General features: G+C 39.0%; 1 protein-coding gene across 1 annotated transcript in view; it reads left to right on the top strand.

Moving 5' to 3' along the window:
• KCNH5 (potassium voltage-gated channel subfamily H member 5) overlaps positions 1-22,493 on the top strand; it is a 313,954-nt gene that overhangs the window by 86,341 nt on the left and 205,120 nt on the right. Inside the window, exon 7 of the mRNA XM_025870498.2 lies at positions 9,559-9,985. Within this exon, the coding sequence (XP_025726283.1) occupies positions 9,559-9,985 (427 nt within the window). The remainder of the gene's footprint in view (positions 1-9,558; positions 9,986-22,493) is intronic.

Raw genomic sequence — 22,493 nt, 5'->3', positions numbered from 1 at the left:
CATCCTTTCTTGATCAAAACTCTTCAGAGTATAGGGATAGAGGGTACATACCTCAATATCATAAAAGCCATCTATGAAAAACCCACAGCGAATATCATTCTCAATGGGGAAAAACTGAGAGCGTTCCCCCTAAGTCAGGAACAGGCAGGGAAGTCCACTATCACCACTGCTATTCAAGATAGTATTAGAAGTCGTAGCCACAGCAATCAGACAACAAAAAGAAATCAAAGGCATCCGAATCGGCAAAGAAGAAGTCAAACTCTCACTGTTTGCAGATGATATGATATTTTATGTGGAAAACCCAAGACTCCACCCCAAAACTGCTAGAACTCATACAGGAATTCAGTAAAGTGGCAGGATATAAAATCAATGCAGAGAAATCAGTGGCATTCCTATACACCAACAACAAGACAGAAGAAAGAGAAATTAAGGAGTCAATCTCATTTACAATCGTACCCCAAACCATAAGATACCTAGGAATAAATCTAACCAAAGAGGCAAAGGATCTGTACTCAGAAAACTATAAAATACTCATGAAAGAAATTGAGGAAGACACAAAGAAATGGAAAAACGTTCCATGCTCATGGATTGGAAGAACAAATATTGTGAAGATGTCAATGCTACCTAGAGCAATCTACACATTCAATGCAAGCCCCATCAAAATACCATGCACTTTTTTCAAAGAAATGGAACAAATAATCCTAAAATTTGTATGGAACCAGAAAAGACCCCGAATATCCAGAGGAATGTTGAAAAAGAAAAGCAAAGCTGGCAGCATCACAATTCCGGACTTCCAGCTCTATTACAAAGCTGTCCTCATCAGTACAGTATGGTACTGGCACAAAAACAGACACACAGATCAATGGAACAGGATAGAGAGTGCAGAAATGGACCCTCAACTCTATGGCCAATCAATCTTCGACAAAGCAGGAAAGAGTGTCCAATGGAAAAAAGACAGCCTCTTCCACAAATGCTGTTGGGAAAATTGGTCAGCCACATGCAGAAGAATGAAACTGGACCACTTCCTTACACCACACACAAAAATAGACTCAAAATGGTTGAAAGACTTAAACTGAGACAGGAGTCCATCAGAATCCTAAAGGAGAACACAAGCAACAACCTCTTCAACCTCAGCCGCAGTAACTTCTTCCTAGAAACATTGCCAAAGGCAAGGGAAGCAAGGGCAAAAATGAACTATTGGTACTTAATCAAGATAAAAAGCTTTTGCACAGCAAAAGAAACAGTCAACAAAACCAAAAGACAACCGATAGAATGGGAGAAGATATTGGCAAATGACATATCAGATAAAGGGCTAGTATCCAAAATGTATAACGAACTTATCAAACTGAACACCCAGAGAACAAATGATCCAATCAAGAAATGGGCAGAAGACATGACAGACGTTTTTCCAATGAAGACATCCAAATGGCCAACAGACACATCAAAAAGTGCTCAACATCGCTCGGCATCAGGGAAATCCAAATCAAAACCTCAATGAGATACCCCCTCACACCAGTCAGAATGGCTAAAATTAACAAGTCAGGAAATGACAGATGTTGGTGGGGATGCAGAGAAAGGGGAACCCTCCTACACTGTTGGTGGGAATGCAAGCTGGTGCATCCACTCTGGAAAACAATGTGGAGGTTCCTCAAAAAGTTGAAAATAGAGCTACCATATGTCCCAGCAATTGCTCTACTGGGTATTTACCCCAAAGATACAAATGTAGGGATCCGAAGGGGTACATGCACCCCGATATTTATAGCAGCAATGTCCACAATAGCCAAACTGTGGAAAGAGCCAAGATGTCCATGGACAGATGAATGGATAAAGAAGATGTGATACACACACACACACACACACACACACACACACACACACACACACACACTGGAATATTATGCAGCCATTAAGAGGAATGAAATCTTGCCATTTGCAATGACGTGGATGGAACTGGTGGGTATTATGCTGAGTGAAAATAAGTCAATCAGAGAAAGACGTGTATCATATGACCTCACTGATACGAGGAATTCTTAATCTCAGGAAACAGACTGAGGTTTGTTGGAGTGTGGCGGGTGGGAGGGATGGGGTGGCTGGGTGATAGACATTGGGGAGGGTATGTGCTATGGTGAGTGGTGTGAATTTTGTAAGACTGTTGAATCACAGACCTGTACCTCTGAAACAAATAATATATGTTAAAAAAAAAAAAGAAGATAGCAGGAGGGGAAGAATGAAGGGGGGGAAATTGGAGGGGGAGGTGAATCATGAGAGACGATGGACTCTGAAAAACAAACTGAGGGTTCTAGAGGGGCGGGGGTGGGAGGATGGGTTAGCCTGGTGATGGGTATTAAAGAGGGCACCTTCTGTGTGGAGCACTGGGTGTTATGCACAAACAACGAATCATGGAACACTACATCAAAAACTAATGATGTAATGTATGGTGATTAACATAACATAAAAAAAAAAAAGAACTCAATGATGTCTCCTGGATATTGTTTGTTGTGCTCCTGTGGCTTGAGGGTGGCTTCCCAAGTAAGGAAATTAGCTGGAAAGGTGGAAGGCTGATGATTGAAGGTTCTCCATTAGCCTTGTTGTGTTCTCTTTTACATCTCATGTGTTTGATATTCTTGGAATCCCAGGGATTTGTGTGCTGAGAGCTCAGAGGTTGGGACAGGGACAGAACTTCAGAGGAGGGCACAGGAGGACTGGAAAGTGTGGAGTGAAATGACACAGACAATGAATGAGCAGATACAATTGGTAGAAAGTACAAAATCAAGAAGTTGTTATCACAAAGGTGTTAGTTCAGAAGGAGGGCATTTTTTGATCAGCCTTCAAAAGTGTCCAGTGTTATTCTATGGGTGAAATTCAAATTTAAACAAGGAATTAAATACAGTTTGTGGCCCAATCTAAAGGTCATGAGAGTGAGTCATAAATAAGGAAAGTCTCTTATTTTAATATAATATTTAATACAATATTGAATATGGCTCCCCCTCCTCAAAAAAATCATATGATGCAGAAGAAATCATTAATCTTACTGTACTGTGGTGAAATGTTAACAATATAGAAGTGACTGCTGGATTTTCTCAAACATTTTTTTTAATGTTTAAATATAGCATACTTAAAGAAAATTACAATTTTAAATTTAAAACGTGTGGAGCTCAAAGAGTTTTCACAAAGTGAGCACACCTAGTAATTCCTAGTCATATTAAGAAACAGAATGTTGCCAGAACAATCCTCCTCATGCCCATCATAGTCACTACTTCTCCCTTAACAAAGGGATCCACTATCTTGCCTTCTAATTCCACAGAGGAGTTCCACTGGTTTTTATACTTTTTATTCAGGAAATCATATAGTATATAATCTTTTGTATCTGGTCTTTTTGCTCAACATGATGTTTTTTAGATTCATGCTTGCTGTTGTATGTAGATAGTCTGTTCATGTTTATATTTGGATAGCATTCCACTGAGTGAATGTGTGATTATGTATTTACCAATTACACTGGAGGAGGATATTTACATTATCTCAAGTTTTAAGTATTTCATCACATTTTTTTGGTCTTTTTTCCACTGGATATTCATTCCTGCTTTGTTGAAGATTAGTTATTATTTCATCACATTTTAAAAGCAAGTCATTTCACTTCGAGTTTTGGTTATAATGATTGCATTAAATTCCCTTTGATACAAAACAATGGAAAATGAGAAAGTTAAAACAACTTTCCAAATAAAGCAAACTTGCCTATTTGCATATTATTCATTTTGAATAACAGTTTCTGATTTTATAAGTAGTTGAAGGGAACACTCTGGACAGATTCAAATGTGTAACTTTGGGGTTGTGTTTGGGAGCAAACAGGAGTTTGGTTTGACCCGAGCACTATTGCTATGCAAAGGCTTGGTGGGAAGTGACCTGGCAGTGCAGATGGAGGTGGGCCTGGGCACCTTGAAGGCCTGCACTGGAGATTGTGGTTAACGTAATGTCTGTGATGAGTCCCTGGAGGGTACTGTGTATTAGAAAGATGAATATTGAAGGGATCATTGGGGCTAAGGACGGGAAGACTGCACAGCCATTGGTTGTTGTGGGAAATGCACTAAGAATCTGAAGGACTAGGTCTGAGTGATGCTTCCATTCATTCCTAGCTCTGTGACTTTGGACAAGTCATTTACTATGTCTGAGCTTCAGGGTCCTCATATGAACAATGGAGGTAGGAATCCCGCTGTTGTGGGAATGCAGTGAGTTGGTCCATATTAGAGAGTTGCAGATTCTACAGAGTTCTAGGGCATTCACATACCCCTGCAGTGGGCCATGCCTGTGCCTGGGTGGGGAGAAGAGTGTAGCAAGGTATTTAATCTCCTTTATTCAGTTGTGTAGAGAATGGCCGCATATAAGCTAGTATTGCAGGTACTAATGTACTTAAATTACACATTATGCTCTAGGTATAATATAGAGTTTCAGAGTGAGGTCAGATAGTGAGGTGGTTAGAAGCAGGAAGTCTGGAGCCAGACTGCCTGTATTTGAATCTCAGCCCCTCTTACTAGCTGTGTGAACTTAGTCAAATTACTCAACCTTTCTGGGCTATCTTTTCTTTTTTAATTAAAAATTTTTTAAGATTTATTTATTTATTTAGACAAAGGGTTCACGCTAGCACACGAGTTGGGGGAGGGGCAGAGAGAGAGAGAATCCCAAGTGGACGCCCCGCTGAGCATGGAACCTGACCTGGGGGTTCAATCACATGACCCTGAGATCATGACCTGAGCGGAAACCAAAAGTCAGACCCTCAACTGACTGAGCCACCCAGGTGCCCCCAGGCTTTGTTTGTTTGTTTGTTTGTTTCTTTTTTTTTTTTAAAGATTATTTATTTATTTATTTGACACAGAGAGAGAGAGAGAGAGAGAGCACAAGCAGGTGGAGTAGCAGGTAGAGGGAGAGGGAGAAGCAGGCTCCCCGTTGAGCAAGAAGCCTGATGCGGGGCTTGATCCCAGGACCCTGGGATCATGACCTGAGCTGAAGGCAGTTGCTTAACCGACTGAACCACCCAGGTGTCCCCCGGTCTATGTTTTAATAATGGTACCTACCACACTGGATTGTGTTGAAGATTAAATTAGTTAATGCTTATAAGGCAGTTAGAAAAATAGCTGGCCTGTAGTAAGTGTTCAATATTATTGTGAATTATTTGTCTTTTCCAAGTAGCAATGAATGGTCTTACTTTCGGGTTGGTTTATTGCGTGGAAATGTGTGGTACAGGCTTGATGAAATCTTTATTGTATCCTTCTATCCCATAGCTCCAACTATGACTCAGGTGACCTACATTAGGATTACACAGAATGAGCTCAACCCTCATCAGGGCCCTGTGTATTTGAACACAATTATAATGCCCTGCCCCAGTCTCCTTTTTTCTATTTCCTTCCATATTTCCTAATAGGGTATACTTTTGAGTTCTTTTCTTGGCAGTCCTGTGCTGAATATATTTTATGTATCTCCTATACTTGTGGTCTAGTCATTAGAGAAATAAAGGAGAATTTAAAAGAAATGAATGAAATGAAATGAAAAAGTCATTCTTCATACCGTATCTTTATTACTGTAACTCAAAGTTACATTGCCTGTTTTGTTGTCTGTATTTTACTATTAAATCACATAGTATCTATTATTAATTATCCTTCCCTAAATTTACACCATCCACATTTGGCTTGTCTAAGTCTTTTCATATATTCGTCGAACGTATCAACTGTTTAGCATATTACCATAGACAAAGCTTTGTAATTGACACTAGATATATTCTTCAAGGGGTCTAGAGTTTCCTGGAATGTCATGCATGCAAGCTTGACTTGTAATAAAGTGTTATTGTGATACTTGTGATAGAAATATGCAAAGAGTATATGATAACATAAAGGAAGAACACTTAACTCTCACGGTGGGGGAGAGGATGAAGGTATGTCAGTGAAGATGGTTGGGGATGGTGGAGATGTCTGGGAAGTGCACACAGAGGAGAGAGTGTTTGTCATAAACTGCATTTAAGATGCTAGCCACTAAGAGAGTGGGAGGACAAACCCTTTAAGAAGAAGGAGTAACTAGTAACATGGCGTTAAACAGATGGACCTCTTGGAACTACACGTAGCTAAGTGTGGCTGGAACATAGAAGGCAGGAGCAGGAATTGGTGGGAGGTAATAGGTTCTGAAGGCAGATAAAAGTTAGATAGGCAGATAATAGGTTCTGAAGGGCTTTGCATGTCATAGTAGGGAGTTAATACTTAATCCTATAGGTATGAGGTAACAGGATTGAAGAGGGACAGGAATAAATAGATAGGATTTAAATATACACCAGACTGGTAGCCTTTATAGTGTGATCTGTGAATTAAAGGGAGTAGGAACAGAGCTACAGTGGCTGATGGAGAGGCTTTTCCTGCCACACAAGTAAGTAGAAACATGAAGTCATGACCAAGACAAGGCCTTGGGAATAGGAAAGAAGGGAAATTTTTGAGAGATTTATTAGTAGATGTATTTTGAGCACTTACTCATGTCTTTGATAACACTTGATAACCAGCTGAATGTGGCAGGAGGCTCAGCCCTAGGTCTGAGGGTTGAGGCAGGTAATGATGTCACTCACAAGAGTAAGAGATGGAGAACTCATTCAGGAGGAGCAAGGGATTCCCTTTGGGACCAATTACCCTTTGAACACCTGTGAGACATTTAAATGGAGATGTATAGTGGGTATTTGGCTTCTGTATCAATAAGTCAGGAGACAGTTTTGTGCTAAGAAGTGGACTGGTGAATTCGATATATAGAAGTCAGTTGAATCGTGCATATGCAGTAGATCAATTTGGCTTCTGTATCAATAAGTCAGGAGACAGTTTTGTGCTAAGAAGTGGGCAGGTGAATTCGATATATAGAAGTCAGTTGAATCATGCATATGCAGTAGAGGGCTGAGGATAGTCATGATGAGAATCCTAATGCATCATAGAAGCATAGAGAGGGACAGCCTTAGAAAATGATTTTGGAAGAGATGTCAGCTGGGGAGTTGGTAAAACCCGGGAGAAAGTGGTATCACAGAACCTGTGGCAGAGTTTATAATGCTTACAAAATATTTTGTAATGTTTAAGTAGTGTTGGACATGGCCCTAGAAAATGGTGCTGTTTGATTAAGGGATCCTGAGCAGGTACCCTTCAGGGTGGACCACCTCCTTTTGAAGAGCTCTGTCTATGTCAGAAATCAGGGGAGTGTGCCCTCCCACCATTTGGACCTAATTCTAGTAGGTTCTGGTTTTTCGCATTCTGGTTAAGAGTTGTGACTGTTTTTTAGTTTGAATGAGGGTAAAGATTTCCTCTCTGTTTTTTTCTTCTCTTTGTTTTTAGAGAAAAAAAATTCAGATAGAAATGACTTTCTGTGCAGTTTTTGTTTGTTTTTTAGAGAGAGAGAGAGGGAGAGGGAGGGAGGGGCAGAGGGAAAGGAAGAAAGAGACTCTTAAGCAGGCTTCACACACAGCCCGGAGCCCAATGCAGGGCTCAACATTGGGCTTGACTTGGGGCTCGATTTCACGTCCCTGAGATCATGACCTAAGCCAAAATCAAGAGTCTGACGCTGAACCAACTGAGCCACCCAGGCACCCCTTCTGTGCAGTATTTCATCGGAAGTATCATAGTTCCTTTAAAATTTTAAGTTAACTAGAGAATATCTTTAACAACACAAATTTAGTCATGCATTTGGTCTGTCACGCATTTGGACTATGGGGGTTTCTTTAGAGCAGAAGCAAGGCATATTTATTTTAATGCTCCGAGGGCCTAACTCAGACGTTGGCCTGTAGAAGTGCTTAATAAATGCTTATTTTTGTCTTTGTTGTTTCTGATTACACAGTTTCATTTCTGAGAGCTTCCAAGTTCTCTTGAATCTTCTTACCTTCCAAGATCTCACATTGCTGCATTATGCCAATTCATCTTCTGAATTTTCATAATTCTACTTTTTTTAACCACCTAAAGTTCAGTATCTGTTTTCCATCCCCTCAAGGGTTCAAGCGAAATGAGAATTTATTTTAAGGCTGCACATTGATGCCACAACATTTAAGAGCAGGAATTGAAATAGAGCCAGACCTAAGGTATTGAGCTTGAGACAGAAAACTTTCAAAATGTTCCTGCTACTTTCGTTTCCACAAGGTCTCTTGTTTCTACTTCTCTTTGTTCTCTCTCTTTCAACTATTTATTTTGAAATATCTCAGTCCTATGCTACCATATGGAGTGTAATATAACCAAATGCATTCTTTTTTTTTTTTTTTTACGATTTTATTTATTTATTTGTCAGAAACATAGAGAGAGCACAAGCCGGGGGAGCAGTAGGCAGAGGGAGAAGCAGGTTTCCTGCTGAGCAAGGAGCCCGAAGTGGGACTTGATCCCAGGACCCTGAGATCATGACCGGAGCCGAAGGCAGACGCTTAACCAAATGAGCCACCCATGCGTCCCAACCAAATGCATTCTTAACCCTTTCATCTTAACTATCGAGAACCTTATGATGCCAAAATTAGTGTCTTACTAATGTCACATCTGTTCCACTACACCAACCAATTCCTCTGTGTTGGTCAGAAGGAAGCTCAGAGTGAGTTATGCTAGACTCCTTGTCTCCCCCCTGGGAGAAAGAATTAGCAATAACGGAGTCATAGACCTCATGAGATTTGGAGGTGATAGTCAGATGAGAGGCTTCCCGATCACAGCTCTACCTTCCCTCCCTGCATCAGGAATGAATTTATCTTCTTTCCCCACATGGCTTAATATATGCTTCCAAAAAAAATTACTGTGGGACTTTTGGTATTTGAAGAAAGTGTATTCTGTATTTCCATTTGGATAATGCTGTATTTGGATTTTAAGCTTCTCAGCAAAATATGAATTATCTTGCTGCTGTTCCCTTAGTATTCTTTTCTATGACTATTGCTAGGGGATGATAGGATTTTGTAGATTATGTACCCATTCTGCGTTCAACTCTTAACTTTTTCAGAGCTCTACAAATTTAGTGCTTATCATGACTGTGACAGGAGGTAGTGGAAACAACAATGGCACCTGCTCATTCTCCCCACATACCCAGAAGTATTTCCTGTTTGCTTGCCAGTAAGATTGGGATTCCTTTCTCAGAAGTTTGGTGCTCATGGTTATTATAAAGTGAGAAATAAAGAAAATAAATGTTTTCAAGTAGAGGATAAGTTTTATAGGAAGAAGTAAAAAACGGTCTGATTTCATCATCCTATTTCTGTACTCTGTATATATTGCATTTGAGCAATTTTGTCCTTTAGTTTTTCTCTGTGCTATTTATACATCACTTCTGAAGACAAATTGGATCTTCCTTAGCTAATGAAAAGTTGTCTTATTTAATAATTCAGAAATGTCTTATTTCTTTGGGGAAAATCTGCTTTTTTTTTAAGAAAAGTTTCTTTACCGTTTCAGCATTTTTGTTGACTTAAAGTCAGAGCTATATTATGTGTATGTTCTTAGAGTATAGATGGGCAATCAAGTTCGTGAAGATAAACCATTGAATTGTACCCCAGCCTTTTCTTTTCTGAAAGTCTCATGTCATTTCTTTTCTTTTATTTAGGGAATCAGCAGTCTCTTCAGTTCTTTAAAAGTGGTGCGTCTCTTGCGACTAGGCCGTGTTGCTAGGAAATTGGACCACTACCTAGAGTATGGAGCAGCAGTCCTCGTGCTTCTGGTATGTGTGTTTGGACTAGTTGCCCACTGGCTGGCCTGCATATGGTACAGCATTGGGGACTATGAGGTCATCGATGAAGTGACGAACACCATCCAAATAGACAGTTGGCTCTACCAGCTGGCCTTGAGCATTGGGACTCCGTATCGATATAATACCAGTGCAGGGATATGGGAAGGAGGACCCAGCAAGGACTCTCTGTACGTGTCCTCTCTCTACTTTACCATGACAAGCCTTACAACCATAGGATTTGGAAACATAGCTCCTACCACAGATGTGGAGAAGATGTTTTCAGTGGCCATGATGATGGTTGGCTGTAAGTATCTTGTTTTTTTCCTCTTTAATTAAAAAATCATTGTTGTTGGCAGTTTTCCAGACTCTAATCTCTAACAGGATGAAAATGAAACTACTTTGTCTTCAAAAAGGCATTTAATCCATATTATTTGCATTGGTTTAATTTTTATTCAGCCTTAGAATATAAATATGCAAATAATATATTTACTTTTTAGAATGTATTAGCACACGAAAAACAGTGTAGATAGACTGATACAAAAATCAGGATGGGAGCTCTTTGATTTAATTCTATTCACAGCATCCTATCTGGCAGAGCTCTTTCCAAGGGAGACCAGCATCTAGAAAGGCAACATCTAACACATCCCATAGGTTTTGTTGGCTGTGCATTAAATGTCAAAAAAGCAGACAGGATATGATGGGAGATACATAGTTTAGAAACTACTTTAGTTAGTAATTGAATTCTTGACTAACACTGATCTCAGGATAGTTTTATGTTGTTTTTTTACAATTAGGACTCATAAAAAAGTTTTATAAATCTGGTCTTCATTACAGACACTCTAGGTTGAATATTTGAGCCTTTGAGAGAATGCAAGGATTAGTAAATACAAGCTCATTTGGCAATGACAAAAGTGTCCAGGATTTAGCAGGCATACCTGAGTACTAAATGTCTGGATGGTGTTCCAGGGAGTAGAATGTTCTCTAAGGAGTGAAAGAACACATGTTCTCCACTCAGACTGAGGATCGATTATGTCAGATCAGAACATTAAGGAGATACATATCAAAGAAGCTGTTTTAAAAGAAGATTTTGAGGGAGACTTCACCATCATCTACCCCTTCAGGTTGACTTAGATGATTTATCCAAGCCTAGTTCTGACCCCTAGAGTAACCTTAAGATCATCGTACTAGAGGTATGACTAGTGTTATTAGCACCTGTTAAGCCTTTGGGTCATGGTCATTGGTTTGTGGTCTGAGCCATCCTTTTGAGATTCCACATTGCAGAGGTTTGTATTTTGACACCGATGGGAAAGATGTTAAGAGTCCGGGAGTGTCAGGTGGCCTATGAAAAGTCAATATCTTGGGTCAATGTAAGGCAGTTTTCACATTTTCAGAGTTGAAAGTTTTTGATAGCTATTGGAGCACCAATGTTAGCAGTTTAGCTTCCATTTCTCTATACTCCTTTGTGCAGGTGCAGAAACCAGAACACACAGGTTCTACTTGCTGTTTAGAGGTAAGGAGGTAGATTGAGAATGCCAAGTGCTGCTACTTCAGAGACCTTTAGGAGGAAATATGTTCCTACACACAAAGAGATCCTGATGATTAATTAAACTGCTGCCTACACACCCAACGTGATAAAATGTATTGGTGCGTTATAAATTCAGAAGACGACATTTTGTCAGATGTGGTATTTATTACTGTACTGCTTTTAGTATTTATATAATGCATTTTACCTTATACTCGAGCATAGTTAGATTTAAAAACATTTATTTTGAAGCAATTATTGATTCACTGGAAGTTGCAAAGATAGTATGGAGAAGGCCTTTGTGCCCTTTACCTAGTTTCCTCCAATAGTTACCTCCTCTATAATCAATCCAGCACATGATCGACATTGTCACTAACACAATATGTGTGTGTAGTTCTGTGTTGTTTTATCATGTGTAAATTCCTTTAACTACCACTGAAATCAAGATACAGAATTGTTCCATCACCACAAAAACTTCCTTCCTCATGTTACTCCTTTATAGTCATACCCACCCCTTCCCCCAAAGCATCCCTGGGCATTGGCAACTACTGTTTTGCTCTTCATCTATATAGTGTTGGGATTTTGAGAATGTCATGTAAATGGAGTCATGCAAAATGTGACCTTTTGAAATTGACTTTTAACATTCAGCATAACCCCTTGCAAGCCATCTAAGTTGTTGAGTGTATCCATAGTTTATTCCTTTTTTATTGCTGAGTGGTATTTTATGGTTTGGATATATCACTGTTTAACTGTTCATCTATTGAAAGCCATTTTGATTGTTTACAGTTTTTGCCATTACAAAGAAAGCTGCCATGAACATTTGTGTACAATTTTTTTTTTTTTTTGGATATAAGTTCTCAGTTCTCTGGGATAAATATCCAGGAAAGAGATTGTTGAGACACAAAATAAATGTATGTTTAGTTTTTAAAAGAAATTGCCAAACTATTTTGCAAGTGGTTGGACTAGCATAGTTAGATTTTTCTTTCTTTTTTTTTTCTCAACATTTTTAAACAATAGGATAATAGGAAAAAAAAATCTATATAGAGTTGAAGGATAGCACTATTCACTTTGTTTCTCAGGCCCCAAACATAGGAATCATCCTAGATTCTTGCTTCTTCTCATTTATGACATCTTTTTATAACAAGTCTTGTTGGCTTTACCTTCAGAATACATTTGATTATTTCTCTCCACTTCTGTAGCTTACCACTCAAGACCAAGTCACCATCACTGGTCTGGATATTTACTACAATCTCCTATATGTTCCTTCTGTTTTTACTCTTGCCCCATAGTGTCTACCCAGAAGTGATAGATGGAGCTAAAGAGTATTATGCTAAGTGAAATAAGTCGGTCAGAGAGAGTGAGAGTAGCCCTTTTAAAGTAAATAAGATCACACCATTCCTTTACTCGAAGCCCTCCGATGTTTTCCATTGCACATAATATAAAATCTAGATTCCCTACCCTTCTATCAAAGTCTTAATGGTCTGGCTGTTGTCCACCTTGCCCACTTCACTTTTTGTTGTTCCTGCGCTTGCTTATTCTATTCCATCCATGCTAGCCATCTTGCTTTGAACACTTTAAGCTCAGTCTTGTCTCAGGGTCTTCATACTTGCTTCCCCACTGCTTATAACACCCCTCTTATTTATGCCATGAATTCATGCAGGTCTCCACTCAAATTGCCTCTTCAGAAATTCCTCCCAGTGCTATCCTCTATAAAAAGAGAACACCCAAAGCCAATCACCCTTAATCCTTGCCCTTTAATCTTTTGCTTCTGTACTTACCAAGACCTGAAAACACATTTACTCCATTTTTCTTTTCTTTTCTTTTCCTTTCCAGACAGTAGGGCCTTTGTCTGCCTATTTTTGCTTTTGTATACTCAGCTTCTAAACAATTTTTTATGCCATACTCAATCACAGTTTGTTGTATGAATGAGTGAAACTGAAGATGTCCTTGATGGTTATAATGAGAATCTCCTGTTCTTGAATCCACTCCAGTTAGGTCTCTGATGAAGATACATGCTGGGAAAGTGCACACGCTTCAAGGTTTGGCTCTGATTCCTTTGTGAAAGCCCTGAGTTCACCTATGTCTGCCTCTGGGAATGTAGTGGCTCCTGTACTGGATTGCTTCAACTCTACGTCTCTAAGTTCCTGATGAGAAGTTCTAAGAGGCTAGTTAGTGAAAGCGCCAACAACCCGGTCTCCCACCACTTTTTACTGTCTACCTTTGGAATCTAGGTAGACATTGAAAATTTTCATTGTAGGTTGAATTTTCAAATCATTGAAAATTTTCATGTAGATTCAGTTGAGTTTTTAAAACTTCATTTAGTTCATTTTGGTTACATCCTTTCTCTAGTTCATGTATGGCCAGTTGTAGTGCTATATCTAAAGGTCTTTCTCCTTCTTTTATCTCTATTTAGTTCCTATCTTGATTTCAAGATGAAGACCTGGTCTTAAACTTGGCCCCTTTCTTTTCTGAGTTTCTGCGATTTTCTTTTTTAACACCCGAGCATTAGCTTTCCGTTTATAAACTAGTTTCTGACATTTCTTTTGCCTGTTGACTTTGGTTTTCTTTTTATGCCTCAAGTCCAGTTTCTATTGCCAGGAGTGTTCCAGGGAAATGCTTTTTAATTTCCTTCTTAGTTCCTGGGTCCTTAGTAATTTAATGGCATGTTTCCTTTGCAGCCACCCAAGAAGCTGATAGAAAACTGTCAAGACCCATGAAGTGTTACAGTAACTTCTTGCAATTCCAAAATTTATTAGACACACATGCTCAAAATATCAACCAAATGTGCCTCTTGTAGCTGTTTGTAATCTTAGTATCACTTTTCTCCCTACAATAACACCAAGGAAGACAAACAAAACAAACTACTACTGTTCCCAGAACCCAGTATGTGTTATCAGCCATAGATGCAGCTACGGATTTAGCTAGCATGTATGTCTGTATGCCTCTGTGCGTGTGTGTGTGTGTGTGTGTGTGTGTGTGTGTGTGTGTGTGTGTGTCATGGGGAAGGAGAGTAAAGGAAGAGGGAAATAGAAAAAGAAAGCTTCGTGATTTTAGTTGTGCTGATTCTAGTCAATCTAGAATTGAGTGGTGTTTGAGAAGTACCAATTATAACCTTATAACACAGTAACTGAGAAAACTGTTTTATCAAAAGTTTGGTGGAGAAACCAACTCCCTGTATTCTGTGGAGAAAAATAATCACTACTTGTAAAATGATAGCCTCTTTTTCTGGAGAAAGTCATCTAAAGTTTTCATGCCTTCTAGCAAAATTGAGAAATTTTAATGGCAACAATTCCAGTTCCTAGGTCCATTCTGAGCCCTCTTCTTTCTTTAATGGCCTTTCCTCTCTGACCTCTAGGTCCTTTCACCCCTAATGCTGAATTGCATATGGACTCTGTCCAGGAACACAGTCTCAGGGTTCTCCTTGCTGCTTTCAGACAAATATTCAGACAAAATTTATGACTGTGTCCTTCCTTCAATCCCAGTCACCTTATGTTCCCTCTTGATCCCTTCCATGTCAGCAGGATCCCAGGATTATTTCTTTTATCTGCTACCTGGGGATTTCTTAGACTTAAATCCTTTGTCCATCATTTGTCCAGGGTGGAGAATCTTCCTGCTCAGATTTGCAGGACTAGAAAAGTTGTTTGGATCTTCTCAACATATGTCTACCACCATGCATTCTTTATCTCAAATTTGTCTCTTCTCAATTTTGGCATGCTCTATGCCTTGAGTAGAACTTCATGGCTCTGGTAGCAGCCATTATACTATCTCAGGATAGTAAACTCTCTCTCATTCCTTTGCATTTGTCCATTCATAATGAACCTGATGACCCTGCTGATGTTCATGGAACTCACCACCAAAGGACATTTGTGAAAATATATTTTTGTAGTTAGTTCTGCCAAAAAAAAAAAAAGTCAGTTGTGGAAAATAGCATACTTTTTTTTTTTTGAGATCAAGATGTGGGTAATCTCTTTGCTTATTTGCAGAGCAAATACTTCATGATACCTTCATGAAATGCTTTCTAATCCATTTCATTTATATAATCTTATTGAGCCCTGAATAGTTTTCTTTTTCCCCACGATTAGCAGACTGACTAATTTTGCTTCTATTCAGAAAGCATCTCCGTGCACAGATGATTTGTTTTGATGGCTATAAAACAAAGCAATATGAGAATGGAATTTTTCTGATATGATTATCCTTTTGTCTTAATGCATTTTTATGAATCCTCTTCTAAAGATTTATCAAGGAAGTAATTACTTACTTAGTTTTTTCTTCATTACTAAATGATCATATAAATTGTATTTTACTTTAACCCAACCATTACAAAAATCTATATACTGGACTTTGTCATTATAATTTTTAAAGAAAGAAACATAAAATAAAAATATAAGTTATGAATAACTTTTTGCCATAAATAATTTGTGTCTAACCATAAATTTCTATCTCTTTTTCTCTCTCCCTCTCTCTATTTTGTTTGCTTGCTTTGTTTTGTTTTAACACACTGTTAAATACGTTAATAAACATGTAGACAGCATAGTTTAGACAGCATATTTCGAAGGACTATAAGATTAGACTTTGGGTATTTGCTTTATTTAAAAGTATTTTTTTCTTTTTGATCTATTGTTGCCTGCTTGGTTGCTAGGCTGAGGCAGCCTGACTCATGTGGTATATGGCAATCAGAATCTGTCCTGGTAGGAGTCCATGCAATTAAGTCTTTAAAAGTAAAACAAAGCAAAACTAAAAACTATAAATATGAAAACTGCTGAGATTTAATTGGTAGACAGGCAGGTAGTCATAATAATGCTAATTTGCTGTTTTCAAATAGAATGTAACTGATGATAGCTCAGTCTAAGATCTTTGTGTAATTGACTGATATGGTTTATAGTGCAGCAGGCAAGTGGTTTAGCACATTTAGAAGTATAGCAGGACCATCTGCCAGTGGGATGTGTATGAAGAGAAATTCAAATCTCCATGTGGGTGGTTAAGCCACCAGGGAGCACTTGTTACATACTGGTCACTCAGTATCATGCAGAGGAGACTGATGCTACACATCATATTCTCCAGCTGATGGTCTAATTTGGCATTCTCTGTGGAGTTCAGATAAAAGCCAAGCTGCGATTATAGGCATTGCTTTTATCTCTCTCTACAGAAAAAGGAAATAAATAGAAAATGGTAAGACCCAGAGATTGGGAGAATATAGCATAAGCTGAGGGCAAAGGCCTATGTGACCTTGGAGAGTCTTTGAATCTCTTTGGGTTTTAGTTTTTTCAACTGTGTAATGCAGGAGTTGATATAAATGAGTTTTAAGGTCTCTTTCAGTGCCAACATTTTATATATCTAAGATTCTGTTGGTGCAGTTATGCCACTATTCATAGAATTGGGCTGTTTTTTGGAATGGGGTTAATGAAATGGAAGAGATGTCACAGTTTTTAGGGCTTTTCATGTGTATTACATACCTTGTTTTATAGAGAGTAAGATGCGTCTTGTATGGAATATATACACTAAAGAGTAAAGGGGACATTGTCAGGAGATATTGTAGAGAACAGAAAATATGCTTTTGGAAAGAAAAGTGTTTTTCAAATAGAAATTAAGCAGAAAAAGACATTTACTTCAGGACATAAGAGTGGAGCCCGGGGAGAAATCTGTATACCAGGCCAGTGGGGACTCTGAAGGAGTTTGGCCGTTATGGACATCCAGGCAGGTTTAAAAGCGAACTGTTAACTAACTGGAATTTAAATAAAAACTTGGAAGAAAAAAAATAAAATGAAAATAAATATTAAAGAAATATTAAATATATATGTTTATATATATTTAAATATATTATATTTAATATAAAATATTAAAGAAATGCTGCTTTAAAAAGCATAAAAGTGAACTATTGCCCTTTTCCAATATTAAAAAAATTACAAATCTTAACATGAGACTTTAGATGACTGAGTATAATATTAAGTAATATATAATATAATATAAAATTAATTGAATTTTTTCTTGTCCTTGCTGTTGTGGTGTAGGTAGGAAGTGGAGTGTGAACATGCTGATTTTCATTTCTGGTTTTAGATTCAGCCAGATGGAGAGAATTTTAAGCTTAATGTTTATTTTGGAAACTGGGTCAATTCTTTGTGTCTGCTTTACCTCTGCTTGTAAAAAAGATTTCCTTTTTTGGGGGGGTCTCTTTTCTTTAATGAGCTGAGTATCCTATGAGGAAAAACATTTTGTGGAACACAAAGTTCAGGGTTATAAGTATCTTTTTTCATGGTTCAGTAGTTTCAGATGTATAGTCCAGTAGTTAGAAAAAGACTATGTGATGTGCACTTTATTCCCTGTTTCTTATTCAAAATAGAACTTGTATCTTTTGCAGGAATGTTCTTTTATACTCATGCTCCTTTTTATACCTAGTCACATTTTCACAAAACCTCTCAGATTTTCTAAAGATTGAGTTTTCCCAGAAAACAGGAAATTTTTTCAGTGGCCTATTAACTAGCCTGACCTCTTTGCAAGGACTTGGTCTCTGGAACTACCTTGTGTCTCTGTATCACTCAAAATTATTTAATTCATCCAGCATTGTGCCAGGTGTTCTGGTAGTATTGTTATTAAGGAGACAAATTGGATACTTTCTGAGGTAAGTGGTATGGTGAGTTAAGTTAGTGGCATGGTGAGTGTCAGACAAGAGAATCACTGAATCATTTCTTTCTCTCCCATTCTCTCCATCTCCTTCTCCATCCCCATGCCCACTGCCAACCCCATCCCTATCTCCGTCTCCATCCCCATCCCCATTCCTGTTTCCATCCCCATTCCCATCTCCATCTCCATTCCCATTTCCATCCCCATTCCCATCTCCATCCCCATTCCCATCTCCATCCCCATTCCCATCTCCATCTCCATCTCCATCCCCATTCCCATCTCCATCTCCATCTCCATTCCCATTTCCATCCCCATTCCCATCTCCATCCCCATTCCCATCTCCATCTCCATCTCCATCCCCATTCCCATCTCCATCTCCATTCCCATTTCCATCCCCATTCCCATCTCCATCTCCATCTCCATTCCCATTTCCATCCCCATTCCCATTTCCATCTCCATCCCCTTTCCCGTTTCCATCCCTATTCACATCTCCACCCCTATCCCCATTTCCATCTCCATCCCCATCTCCACCCCCATCCCCATCTCCACCCCATCCTCATCTCCATCTCCTTCCACATCCCCATTTCCAACCTCATCCCCATCTCCATCCCCATCTCCATCCTCATCTCCATCTTCCTCCTCATTCCTATCTTCATCCCCATCCCCATTTCATCTCCATCCTCAACTCCATCCTCATCCCCATCTCTATTCCCATTTCCATCTGCAACTCCTTCCCCATCTCCATTCCTTCTCCATCTTCATGTCCATCTTACCTCTCTTAATACTATGAGCTAAGAGCTAAGACTTTGAACAGATGAATAAAGAAGTTGGGCTGAACTATAAGGCTGGTAAGAACAGGGTCTGTATTTGTCCTATTTGTCATTATATATTTAGCATAAAGCATTGTGCCTAGTTGATAGTTAGGCTCATTAAACATAATTTGAACAAATGAAAGAAGTTTATCTAGCTTACCCTGAACAATACAGGAAGATTTCTAGGAGGAAGTGACTCTTGAGCTTAGAATACAAAAAAACACGTAGGACTTAGGCATTTTTTGAAATAAAGAGAACATATGTGAAAAAAAGCAGTAATGTAATGGCTTGGCCCTTTTGTAGAACTCCATGTATTTCACATTGGCTTGAACGGAAAGTAGATGTGGATGGGGAGGAAGGAAGGAGGAACTAGGATGTCAAAAAACCTTGCATAGCTTGATAAGGAATTTGTCTTTTATCCTAAAGGTTGTGAGATAAATAAGAACTTTATTCTTCAGTGTGGAAGATGGATTGGAGGAGATAAAGCCTGTGGGAAGAGAAACCAGTTAGGAGGCTGTTGCAAGAACCTGAGGTGGTAGGGTTATGGAGGATGGTATAGTTTCAGAATTGGCAAATTGTTTTTTCTATAAAAGGACAGATAACAACTATCTTAGGCTTTGTGGTCCATAAGTCTCTGTTGCAACCACTCATCTCTGCTATTGTAGTGTTAAAATGGGCAAAGACATAAATACATAAGCATGGCTATGTTCCAATAAAACTTTAAACAGGTGGCAGGCCAGATGTGGCATATTTGTAGCTTCCTACAGTCTAGCTAGACAGCTTGGTTTATGAGAAGACCATGGACTTTAGAGTCAGACAAACCTACATTCACGTAAGAATTTACATCAATTATCTAAACCATCAGCTGTAAAATGGAGATCCCTACATTGCAGAGTTATTTGGAATACTCAAAAATAGGTTGCATATAGAATTCCTAAAACCTTTTTTTAAGTTGTTATTGGTGAGTGAATAAACGTGTCAAATATGGTCAAGAGAAGAGTCAAAAGGACTGATAGTTTCTGGCTAATTCAGCTGAGTGAATGACTAAATTCTTTTCTGAGATAGGAAAGAAGAATCAACCATTCCTGGGGGAAGAGAATAGTTCTATTTTGAATGTGTTGAGTGTGAGGTGCCTGCAGGTCATTCAGTTGGTGATGTGTATTAGGTCAGGCAGTTAAAAGTGTGTTGTGGGGTTCTAGGGATGTGAAGCATGGTGAGATCTCTGTGAATCATGGTGTAGAGAAAGTAACTGATGTCAAGAGAGTGCAGGGTAGAGTCAGAAAGAAGCTGGTGAAGGGTGACACTTGAGGAAGGAGAGCCACAGAAGGGTAAGGAAGAGAACTGAGAGGGGTAAAAAGGAAGCATGACTCCAGAAGAAGAGTTTGTTGCAACAAAGGATGAATGAATGTCAAGAAGGAAGGGAGAACAGCATCATAAATGGGACAGTGAGTTAGGAGGTCTGGTTGGCATCACGAGGTCATTGGTGACCTTCCGCAGTAGTTTCATTGGATAGTTGAGGGGAGAGAATCACATGGAGAATTTGCCTTTATGGGATCTAAATCTTTTTTTTTCTTGTATGAAGGAAAATAATTTTATAAGTAACCATTAACCTAGTGCGGGTAGATTACACTTAACCAGTATTTTTTACTGCCAGTGATGCTTTTTTTCTGAGTCACCATGCAAGTTCAATAAAATATATTTAAATTAGACTATTAGCTATATTACATATACTTGGAGTTTTCATGTTATAAGATAGAAAATAAAATTGACTTGGTAAGAAGTTTTTATGAAATCCCACTTTCTAAGAACAGGGATTTTAGTCAGGGAAGAATTTTATTTATGAGATTATATGGTAACCTTCCAATAAATTTGTGTTGATTCCTATGAATGGGTGTATTGTCCAAGATAGGTTGTAACCTAGTAGGTGAATTGTGCTCTGCTAGGGAAAAAGCCCTGGGGACTTAGATGATCCTTATGTATGTGATATCAAGGATCAATTGATATATATAATTTTAATTGTGCTGGAAATAAGATACAAAATTTTTCAAAGGTTGAAAGACTAACAAATCCATATATGAATGTATTTAGAATTTGCTAAAATAAATGTTATACCCAGAAGGCCTTATGTATGGACTTAAGAATTGCTTTGGTATGCTCAGAGAGGGGATTTTATTTGGAACAATTTCTAAGCCAGTTCCTAAGTGACTGCTTCTTACCTATTAATATTCACATAAATTGTGATGACTGAGTTAGGCCTCCCTGGGAGTAAAGGTGCCAGGTATATGGTTGTAGCTTTGGGCTACGTGATTGTAGATAGGAAGATTTTTATGGGATGAGAATTATGTTCAGGTTGACTGTCAGGAAATACTGGTGGCTTTAAAAAATTCTCTCTGAAGCTAGTTCTGGAGCTAATCTTTTTTAAAGTTGAATTTATGTTTTTAACAACCCCCCCCCAAAGTCTTCATATGTGAAAGTGTAATTTGGGAGCCTGACTGATTTAAAATGAATGTAAGGGAAGGACACTTAAGCTAATACCTGTAGTTAGACTTTGCCAAAAGAAATGGGTGTTGACTCTTCTAATGAGAATTAGGGGTAGGTGCTATTGACCTCGGGAACTTTTCTTGCACTGAGCTGCCTCTGACTTGGCCTTTTCAGTTTTCTTAGAAAAGGCCTCAAAGGACCCGCATAGTCGGTACATTTCCCACCTCCCCTCTCTTCAGAGGGTCTAGCTAGAGAACACTCTTCCCTCATCCCAGACACACACCAACATTCGAGATTCCATCATCCTTTGTCCTGTTGCTGCACTGTGTCTTAAAAAATCCCCAACCTGAATCTACTTGTGTCTTTTCCTGTTTTGGGACTGTTGAGAACTGGCTGGTGTAAACCACAGCTATGTGAACAGGTACCACTGAAATGCATTGTTCATGATCTTACAAATCTTTGCTTATTTTAGGTCATCTCCCTCTCACATTTTGCTGAGTAGCTATTCTTGTGCAACTCTCACATGTTTTCTTTCCACCTCTCCTCAACCTCTGACTGTTGTTCTTCATTTCAGGAGACAGCCTTTCTTTTATTTCTCTGAAAAGGAAAGGGTCGCTGTAGCAGATGTGCCTTCCTGGACTTTCCCGATCCTCTTACAAAGACGGGCTGGAGGAGGGAAGTGGCTTGGGAGTGGGGGGGCAGCCAAACCACAGAGGACCTTTTTCACCAAGTCACACCAAGGAGTGACTTTTTTCTGAGTCAGATGGGAAGGCGTTTGTTTGAGGGCTTGGGGCCAAAGAGTGGCATGATTTGTCTTGTGGTTCATAAAGATCAGTCTGGCTGCTGTGTGCAAAACAGACTGTGAGGGATCGAGGATGGCAGAGGGCAGACAGGTTAGTAGTCAAGGTGAGAGATGATGCCAGTGGTAGTTAGAATTGGTTAGGTTCTGGACAAATGTTAGGACCCACAACATATGAGGGTATGAGAGAAAGCAAGGGTCAGGATTTCATTTCAGGCTTTTGGTGCAAGCAACTGCTGTGCTAAGTGGCAAATGGTCACTTGTTATGGTGCGTGGGCAGTTCCGTATATGAGTCTATAGAGTTGTGTGGATGGTCCAGGGTGTGGTCATGGATTTGTTTTGTCCTTCGATGTTTTATTTCCTCCAGTGGTTTGCCCTTGTTTCTCCTGTGTTTTCTATCTCTCTAGCTCTCTGCTTACTGGCCCTTTCTCATCAGCCCATAATCATGCTCATGTCTATTTAATCCTAAAAAAATACACATATGTGAATAGAACACTCCAGTTTGCACTCTCTTTGCCTGTGATCTAACTAATTCTTCTTCTTCTTTTTTAAAGCAAGCTTCCTAAAGCATGTGTCTTCA

This window comes from Callorhinus ursinus, unplaced genomic scaffold (assembly GCF_003265705.2).
Source record: "Callorhinus ursinus isolate GAN/ISIS: 27379988/994484 unplaced genomic scaffold, GSC_fseal_2.0 scaffold8, whole genome shotgun sequence".
NCBI classification, from domain to species: domain Eukaryota; kingdom Metazoa; phylum Chordata; class Mammalia; order Carnivora; family Otariidae; genus Callorhinus; species Callorhinus ursinus.
The sequence above is the reverse complement of the archived record's forward strand: the minus strand, read 5'-3'. Positions and strand labels throughout refer to the sequence as shown.